Below are 25,024 nucleotides of genomic sequence, written 5' to 3'. Positions count from 1 at the left end.
ATCGCTTTTTTTTATATAAACTCATTTCATTCTTTAGTTTGATTTCAATTCCTTCAAATCTGAGTAAAATGCCGCTCAATCTACTATTTCTACTTAATAGAGATATTTTTTAAAATTTTTTTATTTAATCTGACATTAGTGGACATCGGCTTATGTCTCATGTCTTTTAAATGTATATATCTAATAGATTTAAATCCATGAATATTCAAGCGTGATTTACCATTTAAAATGTACGCAGAAGAAGGCTTTTAGGAGGGAAATGAGAATGTTTATGGAAAGTTGGTAAAGATGTCGAGGTTATTGTTGGTGGTTTGTCTTTGGAGGTCATTTGTGACTAGTAACCATGCAAACTCTAACATGGATCGCAAACAATACCAGAGTGCTTAGGAAAATGACCTGAGGACAGTGAGTTGTCAGGTTTACACTAAATTGGGCTTTTCACCACCCTAAAGTCGGATTTAATCATTTGAATATGGCCTGGGGACAGTGCGTTGATGGTTTGGTCTCAGGTTTCCCTTAAATTAGGCTTTCCTTCAGCCTAAAGCCGGATTTGATTATTATTGTGATTTCTGAGTAATCTGATCTTTGTATATGAGCTTATCTTGCTTAAAACAAGCTTTAGAAAGGTGTAGCTTAGTGTGCTACCTTCTCAAACGATTGAAAACCACTACTTTAGAGTTCTGAACCACTATAGTAATTGTAGTCAGTGGAACCTAATGATCTAGCCTCTATAAACACAGTCTTATACCAACAAATGCGTCACACAACATTTCACATCACAATTCCTCCTCAAACTTGCTCTATCAATTCTTTATTGCCACTCACTCAGTAGTTTTGAATGGCTTCATTCGTCTGTGAGAAAATAAGAACCAGTATCTCACTCATTTGCGGTTTCATTGGACCTGAAGGAATATTTTTCTCTCAAATTTATATTTTTTGTTAAAAGAAAAGAAATCCGAATTAGAATTAAGAAATCATAAAGTATAGAAAGGAAATTGAAGTCTTAAAAAAATATCAAAAACGTGTCAACTTTATGTGACTTAATTTCAATTTTTTTTTTCTTCTTTGATTCTGTCTTGATATCTCTCCCTTTCACTTTAATATGTTCACATTAAATGAAAAAATATAATATAAAATAACGTGGAAAGATTAAAAACAAATATCAAGTTTCTTTATTCATGAGAAATAATGAAATCATTTTTATGATCGAAATCTTAATTCGGTGGAACATTTTTTTACTCTCCTTCACGTTCGTTATTCGGAAGAGAGACCAAAAAAAAAATTAAATAAAATTCTTTGAATGTTGAAAGATAAAAAAAAAATTGAAATTTCTCTCGAGACATTTCGGCAGATTGTAAAAGGACGAAGAGATATTTAAAAAAGAATTATCATGCATTAATCAGGTGACGGGAGCGCTTTTCAATCTACGAGTCAGTAACAATGTGTCATTTGGGAGAGAGAAAGTAATCCTTCATGATGAGAATGTCCTAGATAATTTTTTGGGTAAATTTGATGATCGAGGGTGAAATTTTGTGTCTTTGAGTTATGTTCATTGATTTGTTATGGTTTGATGTCTTCTTTTGTCTCATGATGAGCATGGATTCTAGATTATAGCCTCCAAAGAAACTTCAACTTCCCTTTGATATTCTAATTTAAGAATTTATCCAATAAAGTCTTACAGAACAGATTTAAGAATCATTTGACCATTTGACCCACTGTACATATTTAAATTTTGACAGTAAATAAAGTCAGACAAAGCATCTCAATAGTTCTCACCGGTTCTCACCATGACAAAAGCCGCTAAAAGTCATTATAAATTGTGAAGCCACATTTTTTATTTTAAACGATCCTGGTGATGATATTTATGGGAATTTACGAGTTATTTCAGAGGTTCTTAAATTTTTTATTTGAATTTATATTATTTTGGGACTTACTTAATATCTACTGATATTCTTTTCTTACTTTGTTGGATTTATGGATCAATTGTGGATTATTTAAGCTTTACACTAAGAAAGGAGTTTGCTGACATTATGAGACAAACTAATAAGCGATAATCATGCTTTTGGATATTTAAAACTGAGTGAACAAAAATACGTTATGGCTTTATGGCAAGTTAATGACTAGTACTAATGTATTTTTGTCCACTCGTGACCGTAATGGTCTTACATTACCATAAAAACATGCAATTTGTCTCCCTAAAGTACTATTTTCTGGAAACCACTTGGTAGCGAATTTCTGATAGATCTAGTTCTAATTGATAGTCATCAATTCAGATAGAAGCGACTCAGCAGGGCAAACAATTTAATAAGTGTGCGGCTTTGGTTACTTTGGCACTTCACAATAGTGTGTAAGGACATGATCATCATTACTGTCATTTACTTGCTATCACTTGCTAGTGGCTGATATTAATACTGTCTCTAACAACTTCTTCCATTACTACCATGAGCTCTTCGACCACTCATGTGATAATTTGTCATTTTACAAACTCAGACTTGAAGTATGTTACTCTCTTACTTACTTCGCTGGTCGTACAGATCAACTGTGATCCATGGCCTCCCTAAGATGTCGCCTATAACTGGTTCTATCACCGGCTTCCGCTTGCCAATTGCCAATACCAAATGGTGGAGTGTGTTAACTAGGTGTTAAAGGATGACTCCCATTAAAACTCCAATATATCCTCAATCCTAAAACAAAGCTTCTCCAGACCTGATTCATCCTCACCGAATGATCAATACATATTGCTTACTGTTACGGTGATAAAAAAATTATTGAATAAGATTTTTTTTTTATTTTATTTATACGGACACATATATGTGTGGCTTTAGATGTATCTCATCCCATATACACACATTCTCCCATATATAATACACATTATAAGTATTTTCTTACTTTTTTTTGCGGCAAAAATCTCTCTTCACAAAAGGAAGATATTCGATAAAGAAATTGAGAAAAAGAATAAGAATAAATTCAATAATGCAGTTCAGAAAAGGGAATAAATTTAATTTTTTGTTTCATCATCTTCGTTTTTTTTTATGTATATTTATTTCTCTCTCCTTGCCTTTCTTCACCCCGACAAATTTTTAATAGTGGCAAGATGCGACTGGTTTTTCTCATTCCTTTACATTCATTCTCATCAACGCTTCGTTTGATTACGACCAATATATATACATAAAAAGAAGTTAAGAATGGAATGATAATGCTTTAGAAATTACCTAAAGAATCAATTTATCGAAATGAATTTGATTGCGTTATCAAATGTGTCTTAAAAATGAGCAAACGAACACCGAACTTTATGTCTTTTTTTTGGTTTGTTTGTCTCATCCACATCCAATCCAACTTGAATTTCTTAATTATATGAGCGCGGGTAAAATCGTTTAATCGCAAACAGAAAGCGATAAATGAAATTATAATATCATCATCAACGTTTTATCCGATATGCATTGTCGCTTCTTCTTGCTGCTGTTTACGGAATCGGCATTCGATTGCAACAATAACCAATTTTTCGTAAAACTATCGCTTTCAAGGATAAGTTTTCCTACCCAACTTGCAATGCTCCCATAATTGCTTGTCATTATTGTTTTCTCATTCTCTCTTCCAATTAATGTTTCAACATTGTCTCCCAGTTTTTTATTCTTACGATCCAAAGACTTCCATTATATACCCAATATATCGCGTAAAATGCACAGAGAGAGACAACAGTCAAATGACTCTAAAATATGGTATTGTTATTGCGCTATTAGTGAGATATGCGCTTTGTTCGGTAGCGGTTCAAAGCCAAATATGCCGCTTTTGAAAAAAAAAAAAAAAAATAATGAAAACTAGCTTATTAAATTCTTTGTGGGTGAGATTGTTAAGGCGCATAATTCTTTAAGGAGCAGTTGATAATTGAATGCCTTTTTGATTGTATTGGATATTGTTGAAGTTATGTGATGTGAAATTGCAGTGCTATTGATTCAGACGTCTATAGAATGAGAGTGAGGCTTAGTTTGGATTAAATGAGTCATTTAGGTGGGTTTAAGTAGGAATTTGAATATCTAGGATATTGCCGCTCAATCTTTATTCGACTTCATGATAATGAATATCTTCAAAGTAGCAAGAACCTTCAGATGCGCCGCTTAAAGGATTGCAAGATACCAATTACTCACTAGTTATGTGGTTTACTGTACCGTGATTGAACAAGTTTGAAGAACACTGGTCTGAGGAGCCTTTTGATAACTTAGCATGAGGAATATAGTGCAACAATGCCAATTATGGCAGATGTACTAATATAAAATGTCATTAAGAAGTGCTTTTGGCTTATATAATGTCGCATAATTACAAGGTCATTTCTAAAAAATATTATAATTATGTAACCTTAGCTCCATATAAGCCTAGACCTGAGATTGATAGTTCTCATAATTTCTTAATCAAATAATTCAATTTTCAGACCCAATATCCTTGAATGAGCAATGATTTTTAAATATAATCTTCCACATAAGATTACATGCTAATTACACAAGTATAAATCCTAATCCATTTATCCAATGTCAATAATAGTAAATAACTAAGCTAATCTCCTTAAGAATTCATTCTAAAAAGCCGACAATCCAAGGATTATGTCGCTCATCTCAATGAATTTCAAGAAATCACGTTAAAAAAAAGTTGAGTGCAGAAGGCAATGAAGGAAAGGTTGAAAGAATTCTTTTAATGCCTTTTAATCTTTATTCGCTCTTATTTTTTTATTTATTTTTTTTTTCTCTCCTTTCATTCATTCATATTCCATTATTATTTTGTGTTTCATTTATGGCTGAATATTGGATTCACATCTTGATTGTTTTTTTTTTTATACTTCTTTTATATAGCTGCTGGTTGATGCTTCTTTTTATATCCAATATTATATGGAAACTTGAATTTACAACAAAATTGACTTAGTAGAACAATTTAATTTCTTATCAAATACAACAAACATTAATTTAAAAATAAAATGCTTCTTTTTGTTTATTGCCAATTTTACTTTTCTGACTTCTTTAAAGATGCAAAATCTTAAAGTGAATCTTTTACTTTTCGGAAGCAATTTTTCATCAATTTTGCTTTAAAATGTTTTATTTTATGAGGAAAAATTACTTGCTTTAAGTAACTTCTTTGGGTATTTACTGGTAATGAGGATTAAATTGAGGATTGAGTGAAATTGGAATTGAGTTTTGCCACTTTTTTGGATGTTGTGTTGTGGTTTATGGTTGTTAAAAGTGTTGGAGTTGAAAGAATTTTCAAAAATAAAACTTGAAGTGAGGATTTTTTTTTGACATCATTGACGATGGATTCGAATTTGAAAATTTAGAATCCGTTAATTTTTGATTTTTAAAATGCATGAATTTTAGAGGTTTTAAAGAGCTTCAGTTCCGACTAATTTTTAAGATTGAGACCGGAACCTGGACCAAGTCCAAGACAGAGACCGAGACCAACACCGATACAAGGGAGTTCTTGGTCTCAATTATGAGAATCTTCACTAAATTCAAGCCCACATTCATCATTAATAATGCGTTTCAATCCGCAATTTCCAAAACAACTCCAAACTCATTCTGTTCTGTCCTTGATTCATTAAAATTTCTGTGATGATATTTTGATACTTATTCTGGTATATTTTTAAAGGGGGATTACATTCGTCGACAACTATAGTCATCAGCAATTTGAGCCAATTCCAAAATGTACAATTTTATATTTTAAAAAATTAAATTGTTACTAAATAAAAATGTAGCAATTAATTTTAAATTCCATAATTCCTCGATTTTTGTACAGAACAGACGAGCAGCATAAAACAGCATAAATGCCTTCATTGACAGACATGAGAGAAGCAAGAAATTATGCACCACAATAATTTGCTGAGAAATTTAAAATTGCCCCATCAAACCTTAGTAGATTTTCGCATCATCATCCAAACAATTTTTCGTCATTTTATGTCCTATATGTCTCTCTGTCTGCCTTTATATTTTTCTGTGTCGACAATTAAAGTAATTAAGTTGACGAGATGCTGTGTGTGGAAAAGTGCATTCTTCCCAAAAAAAAACTTCAATTTAATTTTTTCCTTTGTGCTTTTTTGTTCTTGTTGTTGTTTTGGTTGATGACGATGACGAGAGAGAAGGAACAAAAAGAAGCATAAATGATGATAAAAACAATATGTGATCGACGAGAATTTTTGTCAACATTTTTTTGCTCGTGTGGAAATTTATGGGAATATAAAAGAATTAAATGAGCGGAGAGGACAGAAGCGTATCGGTTAATGGGCTTTTGTGGTGAATTTATGGCTGGAGATTTTGAAGATTGATGGGATTTTTTTGTACATTTAAGATGAGTTGGATCGGATGCGTTGTTGATAAGTGCTTTGCAGGTGCTTTGGTACTGAAAGAGTTGATGTATATAATTGGAAATGATATGGCTTGGATATGGCTGGAACTCTAGCCCCAGGCTGACTCGACTCTAGTCTGAGGTTGAGTTTCATGGGATCTGGTCTAGAACTAGAGTCACGCTGGCTTGTGGCTGTATTTTTCCGGGAATTTCTACGTCGTGGGCTCTTCGGGAAATTAGTCCAATTATCCTGGAATAGAACTTTTGACTTTCCGTTCATCACTACTTTAGTATGCGACACAAAAAGTATCCATAATCAACCACATTTATAAGATCAACTCCTACCAAAAGTCAGCACATCCTCATACCCTCTCACATTCAATCCATATAACCCTTTCTCCAATCTCATTCTCAATACAATAATGAACTCGCTACAACTCAACCCTGAAAGTTATGAGACACATTTAAGTGGGATTAAGAACAGCAATGTACTGAATGAAAAGCTCTTTTCTCTTAATTCCTGATTATATTACCATTGAATAAAGTTAAATTAATTTAATAAAGTCCATAATTAAGAAGAAAAAAAAATACAAAATAATCACATAATTCGATATTGCATATTGCTAATGCCAATTGATGAACATATTTCTTTCGTGCTGGATTTTTGAGTGGATATGGGAATGGAAGTGGTTTGTCTTTGGGGATTTATATGGGAATTTCGACCAAAAAATAAAAAAATATAATTTACAAAGACATGAAAGAATAATTATTTAAATTTCTAGGATTCGAACCAGATCCAAGGCTAGTTTGACTGTTCATAAAATCTAACGACTCTCTTTTTATGGATGAGTTTGGCTAATTCGAAGTTAAATAGCTTTAAATTATTGAATAACTTATTACAATAATTATTTGCTTTAAAATTCCTGAATAAAAGGCTCTTTCAACTTAAAAACGTCCCTTTCATCCTTCAACATTCATTAAACTGCCATTTACCTCAATTTTTCATCCATTCAACATAAAAAAAATCCTACAATTCCATTATTCTCAATAACCATATAATCCAAAACAATAACAGAAATGCGCTCAAAGTAATTCCTTTTCAAATAGAAATCCCAACAATTTTTTTTCCTCCTTCTTTCATCGCAGACGATAACAAACAATCGAGACTTTGACATTCTAAAGCGACAAGTTAATGGAAAGAGAGAATCCAAATGCTACTGTATTTTTGCCTTTATAATAAAATGTTAACGAAAAAAATAAAAAAAAGTCCATCGAAAAGAAGGAAAAATTATTGCAATAGAATGATCTTGAAGCACATATAAACGTTAAGTTGAAGAGCGATATTATGGATGTCAGAATATTTTTTCTGTTAAAAAAAATATTTATATATAGTCTCATATGATACGTGTGTGCAGGGGTGAATCTGATCGTTTTGCTTGCTATAAAAGCTTAAAAGACTTGTCATTTGAAATTTGAAGTTTAGTGGATTCAAATTAAGCATATTTTGAGAGATGGAACTTGGTTGGAACCTTATGGGGTGCCCCATTCAAATAAAAAATTTGCACCGGATCCCTGTGTATTGATTCTTAGTAATTAAGTCTTTGTTGCAAAGTATTTTAAGCTTTTTCGATCGCAAAACAGTAATCCACATACTTTGTATGTTATCATACATTTTACGACACACCGGAAGGTATTAGCGTACCACTAGTGTGCTGCAAAGCATGCTTGACAGAAGAACAGCTCTTTTGACTCCCATTAGTCCTGTGTGTCACCTCTAGGGCCCCATCTTGGCTATATCAACTGTATAAACCTCTTAGACACCCTCCCCATAGCCTATTTCATCACCCAACTGCACCCCTACCCACAAGAGAGTAAAAATGGTAAAGAAAAAGTAAAGTAAAGAATGCCTTAACCAAAAAAAAAATGAGAAAAAAAAATAATAACAATAATAAAACATAAAATGTGCAACACAGTGAGGAGTAAAATGCAATTCAATTCCATCGTTTCGTATCATAATGAATGGAAGTATTGAATGCCTCTCATGCACTCACTCTCTTTCTCGTTTCTCCACTATTGCCGACACAATGGGACAGTGAAGAAAAAAAAAAAAAAGAACCGAAATACATAATATAGCAGGTGTTTTTTTGTGTGTGCGAGATGTTTTGAGATCGACTCTTGAATTTATTGCCTTTTATTATCCATTTTTATGTATCATTCTATCCTTTTATTGCCATCTCGATGAGACTCTTTTTTTCTGATATTGTTGAGTTCTTTATTGGTTTTCAGTTTAATGTCTTTCGTGAAAGTAGCATAAAGCATTCGTGAGATGTATAGAATGTAGAACAACATGTGTATATATTTTTTACTCTTTTTTATATTTTTTCTTAAATGACATATTCACGCAATAATTTGTAGTGTATCATCGTGATCGAGGTAGACTAGATATATTCTTTCTAATGCTATTCATTGCATGCACGAATATAAAGGCTCGAGAAATGCATTTATCGTAAATTATCAAGATTGAAATTATCTTTTTTTTTGGATTTTTATGATTTTTGATAGGCCATTAAATATTTTTTGATAGCTCATTTTGACAGAAATTTTCTATTGATTGGATGTGAGATCTTTACTTTCTCTTTTGGGTTTGACGGCTTTGCAGTCTATTGTGTCAGGCAGGATGAATGAAAATTCGACTCTTTTTTTATATAAGTGAATAAAATGTGATAAAAGTCTTGCATATTTCAATGCACTTTTTATTTGATTTGAGAAATGATAGCTATTAAATTTAATGGGATGATATTCTCTAAATGCTTTGATATGCAGCTTCACTGTTGATTTGGTGATTATGGACGAAAGGTGCATTTTTAAAATGATTCAATTTTATAAAGTTTTTGTTGCATTTTATTTTGATTCTTAATGGATTTTGAGACTATTCAGGATTGCATTAGCACTTTAGGGATTTTTGTTACTTACGGGATCAACACGGTGACGTAGAATTATTCTAACGACTATGCTGTGTCGCTTGTTAGTTCTGAGCTAGTCAGAAGAGCAGTTATCAATTGAACTAATTTAAAATATTCTTAAAATGATAATTCTTTGTTCTCAGCAGCTGATATTAAACTGAGAATTAAGCATGCATCTTCCATTTGTCGTTTTTATGATTTAATATCCATTACAACCTAGACTAGCTGAAAATTTGACATAATTGTGTAAAATGCAACTTTATACTAGTAATTGCATTAACTTCTTTAAACAAATTACATCATGCATTCCTTAACAATTTCAAATGACAAAAGTATCAAATTATCAATGAGCAATCTCTTCTAAATCATCTAACTCTAACAATACATCCAAGAATCTACCCAAATAAATCTAAAAATGCCTCCTACCAATAGAACTAAATGTCTTTAAATGCCTTAAAAATTGTCTCAAAAGAACAAAATGATCTGAAAACAAAAACCAAATAAACAGTTACGTATTTATTAATACAGATATATTTTATCAAGATATGAACTCAAATTAAGTTTCTACTTCAATGCACACGCCTATGTAATGGCATTTTGTGCAAAAATATATGCGTGATACATAAAAGCAGGCAGGAAAAGAAAAGAAAAAGGTTTTTTTTTACAAAATTTATGTTTTCTTCATTTTCAATTAGATGAATGCACAGCAATAAAAAGGCAATTTTGAAATTGTGGCAAAGAGAATAAAAATGAATTAAGGCAACAAAAAGACATGAAATTTTGCTCAGCATAAGTACTTTGCATGTTTATTGTTGTAATCATTAACGATGCCAACAAAAAACAATTTTTAATGACTTTCCATTGAACTAAAAATTTGTAATAAATTCTCTTCCTTTCATTGGAATCATCTGCTCCATAGTCCAATCAATTTTTGTACGGTGATCCATAGGAAATTAATTCCATTGAAACGATAAAAAAAGATAAATTGAGGGAAAAAATGGAAGCTCATCAGTGTTCTCTTAAGAAGTCATTTATCAGCTTTTTAAATGAAGAAATTTTTCATTTCTAATGCTGGAGCTGAGGAAGATGGGCAGTTTTGGGTATGGTTTGGCAGGATGGCTGAAAATGTTGTGGCTTATTGGAATTATTAGGAATATTTGAATTTTTTTTTGAAGGTATGAAATAGTTTTTGGCCAATTTTTGGACATAATTATTCTGCAAAATATCAAAATTGCTTTATTCCTTACTTTGCTGGCTAAACAGATTCATTATGATCTAAAATGTCTCTTGAAAGTCACCAAAAATTTGCTTTATTGCTAATCACAGCCTACCAAAGTCCGTCAAAGTCGATAATTGCACTTAAGTGAATGTAGTGCAGTGATTTATAGCAGTATTATTTAAAATCCTATCAGAATCACGGGTGAGATGCTTAAAACTCTAAAATGTTGCTTTTCTGAATTAAACACAGCCAGTCCCAGTAATTATGACAAATGTGCATAATTGTTTGAGATCAGCAAAATCCTAATCTAGCAGTATGGTACGGTAATTTGTATGTTTCGCAATCAAAATGCACCTTAACAAGTCATCAATGTTTTGCCCAGTTTTGCCAGGGCACTTCCATGACATTTCAATGTTTTGTCTTCAATACGGTGCTTTATCGATTGTTTTGAGTCACTTTGGTGACGCACATTCAAAATATGAATATTAAAGAGCTCCTATTTGCTGAAAATAGATCATTCTAGTTTAGGCAACAGCCAGAAATATCTCTAATTGGTATCACAGTCTTTAAGACAATAATTCACTCAATACCATAAATGTCTCTCTAAAATTAAATCTAGATCAAACTTCCTTCACAAAAAATGCGCTCCAAACCTCCACTAAACGTGTACCGTACCCAAAATTATCCATCACACAGTCTCTTTCATCTCATCAAAATATTTTGAATTTACAATAAAGGAGAAAAAAAAAAGTCAAGAACAGTTGAAGTAGAAACATTCTTAATAATCGATAAATTGATTTTTTTGGTAGCAAAAATCATTAATCATTCCATACTGTTCGTTCATTAAAAAGAGAGCCAAAAAAAAATCTTAAATTTTATTCAAGTGAACCAAAAAGAATTGCTATTCACAGATAAAAAAGGTTAAGTTTGTGAAATATTAGCTTCGGATATGCCCGTAAAATAGAATTTCGATTGCTCTATGTGGGCTGTTAATTCTTGTATTTCTCAGACTGTGGAAATCTGAGTGTCGAAATCCTTCGACACTGAATGTCGAAGGATTCAAAAAACGTTGAAGGTAGTCGAAATTTCAAATTAATTTTGATCGTTATAAAAATTGATGTTAAAATCTGTTAATTTTCGACTAAAACTCTCACAAGAAGCTTGATTTGTTGTTAAACAACCTAAATATGGCTCAAAGATTAAGAAATAGGGAATTTCGTAATAATTTTTTGGTTTTCTTAATAATAAAAATTCTAGAAGTTTTATAACGGTCTTTCAAAATTCAAAAATTAACGATCATTTATTTTTTTGAAAATAAAAATAACGACAAACTTCGACATTTCCACAGTCTGGTATTTCTTTTGGTTATCGATTAAAAATGATTTTTTTTTACCTGAGTAAATTTTTCATATACGAACTCATGCGTGTATGGATATATTATTGATTTCTTATGTCAAAAATCTAGTCTAGCGAAAATAAGAGACATGAAAAGATTAGAATTGATATTTTTTGGTATGGTATGTGATTATGGCGCATTATTGCTATTGGGAGTTGATTTATCATTATTTAAGTAGCTTTTGAAGGATTTTTTTAGGTTTATTGGCTTAAAAATTGCTTTTGTGATGAATTTCAAGACTGATTCAAGACCTGATTTGAGAATACTGATTGTTATGTCAATGCTCAACTCTACTATCAAAGCATAGTCAAAATTACGATACTATTTAGGATTAAGAATACATAAGATGCTTAAAATAATAATTTGAACTCGAAATCGTGTGATTTGCTGCTTAGTGCAATAGAACGATAAGAACTGTGCAATAAGAACTGCATAGAAAAGAAGGTTTAGTTGGAAATTGTGAACAAAAGGGAACAACTGTCACTTAATTAAGAAAACTTGGGTTCAAGTTCAATATTATCTATACTATGAATAAGTTTTGGCTTTTTTTATCAAAATAGCCCTTTACAGCTTAGGAGCTCAGTAGAGAACTTGACTTATATTAGATAGAACGTGGGATCAAATCCCAATCGAGCTACACAACAGTCAGAATACAGTAGTAAAGTTCCAAATAGAAATCAAAGAATAATCACAAAAAATTGGCACTTGAATTGATCTTAATGCTTATTTTGAGCAAAAATACATCAATATTGACTAAAGAATGGAACTTCCTTAGTTCTACATCCTAATTTTTGAATATGTCTAATAAAATTCATGGTCTTGCCCCCCAAACTGCTTCCAATAAATCATCCAATCCCTAGAAAACCCAGCATCCAAGCAATGTTCAAACTAGTGTATCGGGTAGAAACCCAATGCGGATATATTCACACCGTCCATAAAAAGTCTCGCGGGTAGGCCAAGCTGCGCTTGGCAAATGTTTGAGGGATCAAGCTCCAGCGGGTAGGCCAAGCTTCGCTTGGTAAATGTTTGAGGGATCAAGCTCCAGCGGGTAGGCCAAGCTTCGCTTGGTAAATGTTTGAGGGATCAAGCTCCAGCGGGTAGGCCAAGCTTCGCTTGGCAAATGTTTGAGGGATCAAGCTCCAGCGGGTAGGCCAAGCTTCGCTTGGCAAATGTTTGAGGAATTAGGCTCCAGCGGGTAGGCCAAGCTTCGCTTGGCAAATGTTTGAGGGATCAAGCTCCAGCGGGTAGGCCAAGCTTCGCTTGGCAAATGTTTGAGGGATCAAGCTCCAGCGGGTAAGCCAAGCTTCGCTTGGCAAATATTTGAGGGATCAAGCTCCAGCGGGTAGGCCAAGCTTCGCTTGGCAAATGTTTGAGGGATCAAGCTCCAGCGGGTAGGTTAAGCTTCGCTTGGCAAATGTTTGAGGGATCAAGCTCCAGCGGGTAGTCCAAGCTTCGCTTGGCAAATGTTTGAGGGATCAAGCTCCAGCGGGTAGGCCAAGCTTCGCTTGGCAAATGTTTGAGGAATCAGGCTCCAGCGGGTAGGCCAAGCTTCGCTTGGCAAATGTTTGATAATTTTCATACAATGTTTAATGTTTCAAAAATCATAGAAAACATTGATTTTGAAATTTTGTATGAAAACGAAAGTTTTTGGCTTTTTTAGAAGCAACGGCTGCACCTGCCATGCCCAAAATCTAATCAGCTCTTCTATAGAGCAGCACTGATCGATTGCAAAAAACTAGAAGTCTCTACGATGTCTCGTTATTGAGATTTCTTGCTGATTAACTTGTTTGCTTGTTTGCTTGCTTACAGAAAGCAAATTTTTCGATTTTCTCAGCAATGCCTCAACCAATTTCAATTCTGTTTTTTGATTATGGTGAGGAATTCCAGGCACAAACTTTTTGTGATAGAACAAAACTTGCCATTGTGCTTAGTTTTGCTGAAAAATCCAAAAAACTGATTTTTCAATCTGAACAAATTCAATACATTCACACGTGAAAACGGTGTGAATATAAAAATTCACATTTCTTCCTCCAATTCCATCTCATCAATTTAATATTGATTACGGATGTCTTACACAACAACAACATTATTTTTCACTTCAAGACACAAAACATTTCACTCAATTATTGTTCCAATTTCTGATTGAATGATTTTAACAATTTTTTTAAAATGCCATTTTTGATATAATTTGATACCCAAAACATGTTGATCGATTATTTGAGAATTTCACCTGACATTGACATAATAGTGAAGGTGCCATGAAGTCAGTAGACGAAAGTCTAATGACCTGCTATGCAGAAATAAAGAAAAACATAAAAAAATTGTTCTAAAGTGAAAAGACAGAAGAATTAAAAATAAAGAATTTTCCCAGAATAAGAAATACCAACATTGTTTGACTCATCATGTGGGAATAATTTATGTGCTTATATTACAATTTTGAAGAACTTGAAATAATAAAATATGAACAATAAGGTGTCGTGTGAAATTCAACCAATATATGACTGCTGAAATTATTCTTTTCTTGCTTCTTCCTTAGTTTTAAGACTCATACAGACCTTCAAGTCCACGCTGATATAAAAATATAATAATATTGCGGATGTGAGACTTTAATGATATTCACCCCTCTTATGTCTTAAAAGAAATTAAATGACGTTCATTCTTAGTCATATTATGCTTTATTCTATTCACATGAGCATTTAATTGATGGAGATTGTCTTTGTACATGTTGAGGATAATCGTTATTGAAACGCATTTATTCACTTGAATGATGATTGAAATAATTAGTTGATGGATATTGTGTTGAATATTAGCTTGATGGATTGTTGAGAATGTTGGATATTAATTCCTTGTGGATGGGTTTTGGAATTTTATTTTTTTGTTTTGAAATGATTTTATTTATATTTTATTAAATTTTAATGAAGAGATTTGAAGAATGTTTCTATAACATTCGAAGAGCATGTCCATATAGAAGTGAAGACACTCACTAGTTGACACTAACTAGACACAATTTTGCTTCAAAATCGAAAATTTAAACCGATTTTAATTTACGTTTTAGTCAGACAAACATATAAAATTTGTTGATCTAACAAGGATTCCAAGTGGGACTCGAAATTACGTCCTACGATTTTCGGTCAAATGCTCCTAACATTGAGCTGTCGGGGGTTATTTTCCTAAATGGCAAAGTGTAATGTATAAATGACAACCTACAGTCCGTATCCCCCTTACCACGGCATTCGATACAATGATAAAACGTTGATAGGTCATTATAAGAATCCCATTCTTAATCAATTATCAAGAATGAAGTATCATCAAATAATTGATCAAAAATCCTGCTTCAGGTTAAAGTGACTCTGATTTGTTGCGAAATTCGGTTTAAATTTGGCATCCTACCCGAGTCAAGCCAGATTAGCAACGAATTTTGGATCGATTAAATAACTTGTACTTTTCAATTTAGTCACTTAAAAATCAAATATGTTCCTGTTAACAAACACATTTGACTTCAATTTCTATGCTTTTTAAAGTCGGAATGAAGACAATCTACATCTTGATTTCGATGGCATAAGTGATTCTCGTTGGAGTGCTAACAATTAGTTAATTGACACATCAAGTGTTGAAAACTTTCTTTTATTGAAACCTCAAAATATTCTCACCGATTCCCACAAATTAAAATCATTTTTTTTTTAAATTTCAATCAAATTTTATGAATGAATCAGACTGTGGAAATGTCGAAGTTTGTCGTTATTTTTATTTTCAAAAAAATAAATGATCGTTAATTTTTGAATTTTGAAAGACCGTTATAAAACTTCTAGAATTTTTATTATTAAGAAAACCAAAAAATTATTACGAAATTCCCTATTTCTTAATCTTTGAGCCATATTTAGGTTGTTTAACAACAAATCAAGCTTCTTGTGAGAGTTTTAGTCGAAAATTAACAGATTTTAACATCAATTTTTATAACGATCAAAATTAATTTGAAATTTCGACTACCTTCAACGTTTTTTGAATCCTTCGACATTCAGTGTCGAAGGATTTCGACACTCAGATTTCCACAGTCTGGAATGAATTTTGCAAAAATCTTCGCTGTAACTCAATAAAATCTCCTAAAATCCTAATAAAACGAACTAATAAAAAAGACCTTATAGATCAAAGATTTATGAAAATATTACCAATAATTTGCATCCACAATTCAGACATTGATATGAAGACAATAAAGAATAAAAGCCAACAATTGACAGCCTCATAATGGGAAAAGAAAGATTTATGGAACTATTGAAATGAATGCCTTCTTTTTTTAGTGGAGGTATGAAAAAGAAATCAAATTAGAAGTCATTTTATAACCAAACAAAAAAAGAAACAATTCTGAACATCACAAAAAGAACAATGTCATAACAAAATGACAACGAAAATAATTGGAAAGAGTCTTGTAAATTGAGACCCAACCTCCTCCTCCAATCAAACAGATATTTTTTAAAAAGCAACATGAGTAAAAATATAATTCTGACTTCAGAATTGTGGGAATTCACGCGTCGCTGATTTTCTTAAAGAGTCGCCTTTAAGAAATGACTTTTTTTTTATTTCTCTAGAATCTTCTTATTGTGTTCTTACCTTCTTTATGAGTTTATGTTACCCCTCGCGAAGACGAATTATTGTATCATTTGAGGTGATTCTTGGGAATCTACTTGAAATCATTTTACCATAAGAAATGTTTTATTTTTAGCGCATTTCCTATGACTTTGTGGGAACTTTTTTTGAATTTTGAATTTTTGTTGGTATTGTGGCTTGTTTGGTATGATTTGGACTTACTTTACTGGTCGTACAGATCAATTGTGATCCATGACTTAGTACAGGAGTTGCCTGAAGCTGGCTCTATCACTGGCTTCCACTTGACAAATGATATGGACAAATAGGAGTCATATTGGAGATGTCAAATGGTATGGGCAAATTGTAGTGTAGATTGGACATTAATGAAGCGAATTTGTACGTCCATAGATTCGGAAGCTCGAACAAAATACCTTCTGGAACTAATACAGAATTCAGAATCCATACAGGCTCTGTAAGGATTTCTTAATGATTCTTTCATTTCATTTGTGTCGCTTGGGATGGATACTGCTTTAAGACAAAGAGTTTTAGCAGTTATTAATCAAAAAGGCTTTGCATAAATATTTGTATTTTGAGTATAGATCTACAAAATATATTTTCCTTATATTTAGATTAATTAAATTGTGAATTTTGATGATTTCAATCTTAAAATGTCGATTTATCATAGTCAATTACAAGACTTTAAAGGATTATTAGCTCATATGCTAAAAAACTTTTCATGGTAATGGAATTCCAAAGATTATGAGTTGGTGGGTTCAAATCCCAATTAATAAAAACATTTTCAGGATCTTGGAATAAATCGTTTGCTTTTTGTTAAGTTTTTTTTAGGCATTCTCTCCAAAATGAACTAAAATTACTAAAATTATTTTAATTGTCATCTAATCCTCATTAATTCTACATCCATATGACACAAACTGTATTCTAACTTTTCCCTTTCCATCACCATCTAACAGGAAAAACCCCACAAATGCAGTCTGTGTTCAAAATCATTTCCAACACCCGGTGATCTCAAATCTCACATGTACGTACACAGTGGATCGTGGCCTTTCAAATGTCATATCTGTTCGAGAGGATTCAGCAAGCAAACGAATCTAAAGAATCATCTATTCTTACACACAGGTATGTATGTTTCAAATCGATTATAACTTATTATTACATTTGATAATTACCTACGCCGATCATAATGTTGTGAATAATCAATTCTATACTGTGAGTGAGCATATCAATTAATTTATGATAGCAACAGAGAGATATGACTTGAGAATACTTATGTTGGCTGCCAATGGAAAACTTGTTTTTTCTTCTCTTTTATCGATAATATACAATTTTGTTAATTTGTATCTTTTTGCATTTTATTGCACATTTTGCTTCGTCAACATTAAAATATCCGATGACGATGAATAGAAATCAATAAATTCTAATGCGAAGGACAGTAGCTTGATGGTTAATTTGCTGCCACGCCATACATTCATTAAAAATTACGATCGTTCAATTTTCTGATTCTTTTGCTGATAACAGTATAAAATAAAAAGATGCAGACGATACCATTCCATTATACTTACAATCTTCTTATTATTACGATATATCATGAAGCCTTTTCTTCTTTTTATGCTTCTTGTTCTTAATAATCAACAATAACTTTATATAAATAATGAAAGATATGTGTACTGAAGGTAAGTAAAGAAGCTATTGGAAATAATATTTTTTGTGCTGGTAACTGAGTGTTATTGTGGTTGTAAATATCAAGAATGAAACATGAAGATGCAAAGTTTGTGCAAAATTCGATTGAAAATTTGTCAAAAAAATAGTTTTGGTTAACACAAAAAAATTTAATAATTCTTATAGGAAGTCCAGTCAATTTTTAATTAGGTTTGATGACATGGGAATTGAACCTCGATTTTGTAGTTACAATAAAGTTAACTATTTATTAATCTAAGCTATTAAGCTTAAAATTTTCTCTATAATCAATTGAAAACTATGTATATAAGTATGTTGATCAGATTTGTTACTAAAATTGAAAAAAAAGACGATATTAATGTCCTTAAATATCTAACCCGAATAACACAAGCTGAGTGATCGATTCAAATTGACATGACATACGCAACCTTAATCAAATCCTGCAAACAAACCGGCCGGAAGTTAAATTTTTGATCGATTAACCGATTTTTCAAATTTTATTGATGGCAAAAGCACGCGAAGAAGTCCCAAGAACTCATGATAAGAAGCTGTCGATAGAGACAACATTGCTTTTGGTTTCGATAATTGGCGGACGAAAGCCAGCGATAGAGCCAGCATTAGGAGACATATAATGAAAGTTATGGATTGCAATTGATTTGTACGTTCGATCTTACTTAGTAATTAAGGATTTGTGCTATTCGGGTAAATTACCTTTGTGCTGAAATATACACGTAATTTCCTGAATTTGCCTAAATTCAGGGTATTGATGCTAACTAGTCAGAAATATCCTTTCCATTCATTACTTTAATAATTTGTTTTCCTGTCCATGTAATTATCCTCAAAATCATCTTCATAACCATCCAATTATAAACATCCAGAAAGCATCACAAGGGTATTGCATCTTCGTTAAAAATATTTAATATTCATGGACAGACAATATGCGGTAAATTCAGTATTGTTCATTATAAATTGCCCAAAGCAAGATGTAATGAAACAAACTTCTTTTTTTATGCTCTCCTTCATGCATGCAAGCATATATGACATCATTTTTAAGCAACTCCCCGTTTACATGTCCCGAAGAGACTGTGATGATATATCAGTAAATTTGTAATCAAACATCTTGATCTTAACAATTCCTTCATACGCTTTTGCATGGCAATTTCTTCACATTTTTGTAGCCTTGAAAATACTGATAGCGAAGGTCCAAAAAGCAGTAGTAAGCAATCAAGCATCGATGGAATGGAGCAACCAGTATTCAAGTGCTCACAAAATTGAATTAATTTGCCTCAAAGGCATTATTTTTTTGTTTTTTGCGTTTATGATACCATCGAAAATTATACCATGTGTGCATGAATGTTGCTTTTTTTTGTGTTACGAGACATGGACGATCTTTATGCGTCCATAATTTTCTCAAATGGAAGTTTGATGGAGAGTAAAAAAGTTAATTAAAAAAATATATTCTTTTTAAGGGGTTTGTTAGAGGATGGAATTTTTTTGGGGATGTGATGGAATTTTTGAGGATTTGATGGAATTTTTGAATGGATAGATGCGATTCTTGGAAGGCACATGGCATTGAGAAGGCGAAAATGTGTTTTTAGACCTGGGAGGCTCTATCCTTGGAGTTGGACTCAATTGATTCAAGTTTATCGACCTTTCTTCACCATGTGCCTTTCAGGTTGCTGTTTGTGTCATCTAGTTTGGACAAGCTTTCTCTTTGTTGGCAGATAACAGGACCCATTGGCACACACAATAGAAATCAATCCCAAAATGTCCAAAGTCACAAACAAAACCCAGGAAAAAACCTGTCAAGATGACTACTTCAACTGTGATTTTCTTTCCAAAAGAGCAATTCATCCCAAACATCCATAAGTGCTTCAAAATATTGTATCTATCTCCTGCAAATCCACCCGAAGCTACAGCAAAAAAATTATCATGTTCATGAAACATCTTTACGTTCCATCCATTCCCTTTAATTTTTCGAAAATTATTTATTTATTTATTACTTTTTGCATGTTTTTTTCATAAAAAAAAAAAAAAATCTTTTAACAAGTCAAACTGACTACATCATCAACAGAGCTTCCGTTGACCAACATTTTAATGAAGTTTTCTTCTCTCTTTATGCTTTTTATATTTTTATGTACAGCATACGCTATGTATCTATATGTTAAAAGAGATTTCAAGCATCTGCTAAGTAATTTTTAAAGTATCTCATTTCCTCAAAAATTCGTAGACGTGCTTAAATGCATTCAAAAGATTAATATTGAAATTCCATCACGTCTAGCTCGTATGTAGAGCCTATGTTTGAGCTATATCGCAACACTTTAATCTTGGTGACCCATGATCTAGCATTATAGAGAGGCTTAACATCATTTTTTCATCTCTTTTTTCTTCTTATTTTATTTAAAATAAAAATTGAATTGAAAAATATCTTAATTAGCTTAAAAGTGTTTGCCACTGGCTGTCCGATCATGATTGCATTTCGACAGTGAAAGAGATGGAGGAAAAAGGCTTAAAATATTCATTTTTTTTTTAGAGTTTCGTATGTCAAATAGATATGTAATGTACATCACATAAGTTTCATTTAAAAAAATTGAAATATAAGAAAATACAGCAGAAGAAAGGTGAACAAAGATTAATGGTCCACGACTGTCAGTTGTCTTAAAACAGTCAAATAATCCGAATATATTGGCTTCTCTTTTTTTTGGCCTTTTCTGTTCCTCATCTCATTCGTTGTCCGATAAATAAAAGAAAATACAGTAAAATAAGTCACCAAATTGTCGATTCATTCAATAGATATGTATTGGATGTAGGATATTTTAAAATGTGAACGATAAGAATCAGTTAAAATATCGAATGAGAATGGAAGTGAGTATGGAAGGCAATGTGATCGTTTTGTTGTGATGGAGTGCATTTTTAATATGATTGCTGATGATATTTTGGTTGACAACCACTAATGCTTGAATATTAAATGCTATAGATGAATTTAGAGTTTTGTGGTAAATGAACGTTACCTTAAGGTTCCATTTAGAACCCACATGGTGCTTTTAATCCATTTATTACCCGAATGGACTCAATATCTACATAATTCTCGTCTTTTGTGTAGGGTTTCTGAAAAACCGCGTTTTTTGAAAACCGCGGTTTTGCGGTTTTCCAATAATGCAAAAACCGCGGTTTTGCGGCTTTTGCGGTTTTTCAAAAACCGCATTTTAGGGTCAAAAAGTGCGGTTATGCGGTTTTCGGAAAACCGCTTCCAGAAACCCTACTTTTGTGTCGTTTATGCTAAGAGACACATAATCAGGAGTTTAATCAGGGAGGTGGGGTATTGAGACCAGCGCCTATTCCCTATCCAGGCTCTATCCCTTCTCCAGGACCTCCCCAGGGTCTGCCACATTTTCAGGATCTACTTCCTATCTGTAGTTACTGTAATTTTTACAAATTTGTATTTAGTATAGACTTTTAAGATGACTGTGCTTGATTTAAGTGATTTAAGCAGCTGTCATGGTACTGTCATGGCATTCAAACCTATTTTTGCTATGCTGATGTCAACTTAACCACTTTATGTTGCTCTAGCAACTAAGTTGTATAGTTCGACATCAAACCTCAATCCTATTCCTCTAATTCTAATTAAAACACGTATTAGAGCCATTGAAACATCTAAAAAAAACTCAAAGTGAACAACTTAATTTACAACTTTACTCAAAAACTTCCGCTAAAAAATGAATTAATGAATAAATGAATGAAGAAAAAGTTTTGTAAAAAAAATAAGGCATCAAGAAGAAAAAATCCAGTAAGTCAAATGAAATAAGACAAGACACACAAAAAAAAGCGAAAAGAGACGAAATGAAATAAATGTTGGTAATTTCAAATATTCATGTAGTCAACATTTATAAATATTTAAATTTCCTGATATGTTAAATTGCTTCCAATATTTTTTTGAAAAACATACTTTTTTTTATTATAAATTACTATTCACGAACTCCATTCATGATCATTTCATGTTGTTGTTATCGTCATATATTTTAATTGGAATCGCAGTACCCAGATGTAAACATAGAGTGTATTGCTAGTCATAGAAACACATATAATATGTCAATCCAATATGAAATGAGGTACATTAATTAACACATAATGGAATCGTCAAATGGCCTGTCGAAATTCAATTGGAAACGCGCTTTTTTCTCTATTTTTTTATAACACATTATCTCATCGCAAGCACTTCACAATATCCGGTGACTCTCGCATCGTCTTCATTTATTGCCTATCTTTGAATTGAAGAAAAATTAATGACATTGTAATTAAGATAAAGAAGAAGATGACGAAATGAAGGTTCTAATTAAAGCTATGTGAAAAGCTCTTTTTTCCTCTGTCCATAAATGTGATTTGACAATAAGCAATTTTGAGCATTTAATTCCATTTATTGGACATTACGAATTTCTTTTTTATTTTGTGATTTGATTTTTGATGACCTGAATGTGATGGGATTTTTGAGTTAAATGAGACTTTTATGTGACTGATTTCATTGATGGGAGATGGAAATTGGAAAGATTCTTGGACTTTTATTGTGGTTTATTATGCTTTGATGTCTTGAATCTATGGGAAGTCGATGACTATTGTGTTTTATTCATTATCTAACTATGGGTTTGAAATTGTTGGATGAAAATCTGTAGATATATACTAAATGTTGAATATGAACATCATTAAGATTCGAATTTTTATAATACATCATCCAAGTAATGTCCAGTAGCATCTTGTAAGCAAAAGGAGGTGGCAAAAGAGCACGAGGGCAGCCTAAGAATTCTGTTGAGTTGATAGAGACAGTATAACACTTGTTACTAACAATTGATAAAGTGCTGCTAGCTATACAGCCAGTTTTAGTGAGAGACCATAGATCACAGCTAATCTACATGGCCAACGAAGTAAGTAAGCTAGCAAACATCCAGTAACATCCACAGTCAACTTTGAATTCCTGTTAATTTTTCTGACCCATATTCCATCACCTTAATAACGTCTCTTTGTATCCATATCCTAAAAAATTACATAATTCCTAATCAACATTTCATCATCGGCTGGATAGCCTTAAACAAAATTTTAATTAATTCCTTAAAATACAATCCAAAGTCCAACAACTCAGAACAGTTAAACTACATATTACGTCAAAATATTTCTCGAAAAATTCTACAACATTCCAGCAGACAGTAAAAAACGTTCAATATTTGCCTGTAGAAGTTTCTAAATTAACAACAAAAAGTCATAAGACTAACAACAAAACAGAAATAGAAAGTCTAGGGCAGAATGGATAATGGATAACGGTCATACTTCCCCCCTCTCAATATGTGTCTTCTTCAAAAATATTATTACGCGCTAAATATAAAAGAAGAACCTATTGTGAGCATATAATAAGGAAAGAATTTGTTACAACAGGTGACTGCTTGAAATATACTGTAAAAAACAATTTATATCCATTCACGAACTGCTTCCCCTTAAAAATAATATTTTGTGAAATTCGTTAAGTCTAGTTTAGTGCTGTTAGTCGACATAGGAAGGTGAGACACTTAAGCACCTGTTTTCATGACTTGTTTCACTTTACGTTGAGGAATTGCTATTCAGTATTTCTCATTTTTATGCATTTTCATTTGAAGGGGAAGAGTTTTTGTTTTGTTCCTTAAATTTCTGTTGATTGTTGGTATGTATTGATATTCTATGGGGTGTATTGCTTTCAGTCTAAGGTTAATTAGCTAGGGATATGGTGAATTTCAACACAATCAGGACCTAGTAATAGTGTAGCAAATGCAGGACAACTAGGGACAGTTTTTTGGATAGTTTATCAATCATTGGATTTGAAATAAGGCATCAATTGCTTAACTGCTATCCTAGTAGCTCTGGTATCTTATGCTACAGTATGTATTTCATTTAAAAACTACCATAAAAAAGAGAGCCAAGTCCATTTCCGTTAGTCGCACATTGAAATTATGCAACCATGGTACGAGACGACCCTACACTTCGAATGTCGACCCTACAGAGCAGAGCTCGAAGCCTGCACGAATTTTAAATGGACTCGACTCGACTTTTCAATACAAAATTCGAGTGAATTTTGAGCTCTGCTTCGAACCAAATCGCAGATAATAGACAAATTTGGTACTTTTGCTAATTGGCTCCCACTGGGTACGAAGTATACACATTTGGTCCTTTTGTCCAATTGAATGCCATTTGACTCTAACTATACTCTCATTTCGGCACCACCGCAACAACAATACAAGCTGTACCTGATCGGTATTGCAAATTAAAAAATTAATTTTAGATTGCAAAAATTAAATCTTTTTGTAAAATTATTGTTAAGTCATTGAAATGAAATGATTAATTCATAATTGATACAAAAATATTTTTGTTCAATATATGGACATGAGGCAAGACTTAATAAGCTCTTTAAAACATGATCAACAACAAACTGAACAAAAATGTTGCTACAAATTTTCATTGTCCATAATTACTATCAATTTTTTAATAATGAAATCTTAAGCTGTTCTTAAACGTAATCAATATGTAGTTATATAAAGTATAAAACTCGTTGGTAATTCTATGATTGATTTCTGATCAGGTTGTGTTATTTGCTAAATGCTCAATGTAGTTAAATTCCATGATATATGATTTGAATTAATTTTTTATGAAATTAATGCAATATTTCAACGGAATTCGTCATACAAAGATCAATCAATTAGTTTATATCTAAACGTGCTGTTCATCGTGTTTAATAATTCAGAACAAGACACAAAAAAATTGATAAATTTTGAGCTATAAGCGACATTCTTTAATCAGCATTAGTTTAACAGCATGACAAAAAGGGAGATCTTA

At 32.2% G+C, this 25,024-nt stretch overlaps 1 protein-coding gene across 1 annotated transcript in view; it reads left to right on the top strand.

The window, feature by feature from the left end:
* The window catches only part of LOC139098399 (uncharacterized), a 69,311-nt gene that overhangs the window by 33,220 nt on the left and 11,067 nt on the right, over window positions 1-25,024 (top strand). Inside the window, exon 8 of the mRNA XM_070650600.1 lies at window positions 17,452-17,617. Coding sequence (XP_070506701.1) covers window positions 17,452-17,617 — 166 coding nt within the window. The remainder of the gene's footprint in view (window positions 1-17,451; window positions 17,618-25,024) is intronic.

This window comes from Chironomus tepperi, unplaced genomic scaffold (genome assembly GCF_022539635.2).
Source record: "Chironomus tepperi strain 1889 unplaced genomic scaffold, CSIRO-AGI_Ctep_v1 contig_445, whole genome shotgun sequence".
NCBI classification, from domain to species: Eukaryota; Metazoa; Arthropoda; class Insecta; order Diptera; family Chironomidae; genus Chironomus; species Chironomus tepperi.
Note: the sequence above shows the minus strand (reverse complement) of the source record. Positions and strands in the feature narration are given on the sequence as shown.